The 1,672-nt window shown below is 55.2% G+C and overlaps 1 protein-coding gene across 1 annotated transcript in view; it reads left to right on the top strand.

Annotated features, from left to right (window-relative positions):
* The first annotated feature begins 307 nt into the window (after positions 1–307).
* The window catches only part of SECISBP2L (SECIS binding protein 2 like), a 58,826-nt gene continuing 57,461 nt past the window's right edge, over positions 308–1,672 (top strand). The window contains exon 1 of the mRNA XM_006735606.3: positions 308–525. Within this exon, the coding sequence (XP_006735669.1) occupies positions 502–525 (24 nt within the window). The 5' untranslated portion in view covers positions 308–501. The remainder of the gene's footprint in view (positions 526–1,672) is intronic.

Genomic DNA, 1,672 nt, shown 5'->3' with positions numbered 1-1,672 from the left:
CGGGTGTTCTGTGTCCCAAGTGGCCCGACCCTCCTTAGTTTAACAGTCCAAAGGGACAGTTAAGTCCGGCTCAAAGCGCAGAGTGGCTTGGGGCACCTGCTTACAGGAATCTCCACTTGGCCTCAGCCTCCCGGTCAGCCAGCCGAGGCTCCCGCTACCACCTGCTCAGAACTTCTGCTATCACTCCGCCCACGCCCCTTCTCGGCCCCTCCCCCCATTCCCTTCCGCGAGCCGCCATTTTCCACTACTGCTGCCGCCTATTTGGGCCCTCCTCGGCTTCCGTCCCAGATGATCCCTCCCCGAGACTGCCACCGCCTCCTCCTTCTCCCAGGGCTGGAGCCACCCCCTCGGCCAGTGGCGTAGCCGGACTCTGTGTCGGGGCCAGCCAGATAGGGGCGGAGGTCCTGAGCCCTGTCTCGACTCGAGCGGGGGGCCATGGAGAAAGCGGCCCGAGGCGCTTTCCACACCGACTAACGCAGGCCCGTTGCGGCTGCAGGCGCCATGGACCGAGCCCCCACTGACCAGGTACGCGGGCTCGGGCTGGGCCGGCTGGGCCGGGTGCTGGGGGTCGCCGCTTCCTCCGGAGCGGGCCCTGGTCTCCGAGTGTGGGCCTGGACCGCCGGAGCCCTTGGGTTCCTGCGGGAGCTGACTCCCCTCGCCTGAGAGCCTGGCGGCGCCCCACTCCTGCATTGTTCCAGTTGCTGCCTCGGGGGACGGGGGCTTTTCCAGCCCTGGTTACCCCCCTCCCCCGGGCTGGGGACTCGTTTTTGCTCCTCCTCTGTGGTTTGGTGTTAGGGGCCAGAGGACTCCCAAGTTGTCAGTGCTTTCCTGAGAGGAGGGTTTATAACTTCCAGCGAGTAACCTCCCCCCCCCCCCCTTTAGTTCTGGAATGTATTTTCAAGGTGGCAAGGCTTTCGAAGGCTTCTCACCCAGAAAGACTGTCAGAGAATGTGTGATAACTACAGAGCAGGGGGGTTATGGGCTTTTTTGGATCAACGTTCCGTTGAGCAGAGCATTGTTTTTTGCAGTGGTTTTAGGGAGGTGTTTCCTTTAAGTATTTCATACTATGGGTTTCCCCTGCCTTTCTGTCCAATTATTTTGCAAAAATTAGTGTTTTTGAAAAATTGAGCTTCTATTTTAAGAATGTGGATCCGAAGTATGAACGCATTTCCGAGACTGTTTTCATATTCAGAGTAGTTCCGTTAATGTTCTATTTTGGTTTTAATTGTATTAAATTCTTGATTATCCACGCGAGTAGTTACTGGGAGGCAGGGATGATGAAAATGTAAATAATAATCCAAAATAATTGCCCCCCGCCCCCGGCAGAGTGTTAGTATTTTCCATCCTTGAGCCCTCTATGAAACGACTTAAAATTTGATGAAATCGAAGTTCATTCACTATGCATTCTCTTCAGTTGAAGGCTTTGCCCAGTGTTGAGCTAGGCAAATAGATGAAGGAGAAGAAGACTAGTGATTTGGGCGCCTGGGTGGCTCAGTCGTTAAGCGTCTGCCTTCGGCTCAGGTCATGATCCCGGGGTCCTGGGATCGAGTCCCACATCGGGCTCCCTGCTCGGCAGGAAGCCTGCTTCTCCCTCTCCCACTCCCCCTGCTTGTGTTCCTGCTCTCACTATCTCTCTCTCTGTCAAATAAATAAATAAAAATCTTTAAAAAAA

The sequence above is a fragment of the Leptonychotes weddellii genome, chromosome 9 (assembly GCF_054177405.1).
Source record: "Leptonychotes weddellii isolate Sample4059 chromosome 9, ASM5417740v2, whole genome shotgun sequence".
Taxonomy (NCBI): domain Eukaryota; kingdom Metazoa; phylum Chordata; class Mammalia; order Carnivora; family Phocidae; genus Leptonychotes; species Leptonychotes weddellii.
This window is presented reverse-complemented; position numbering and strand designations above follow the sequence as displayed.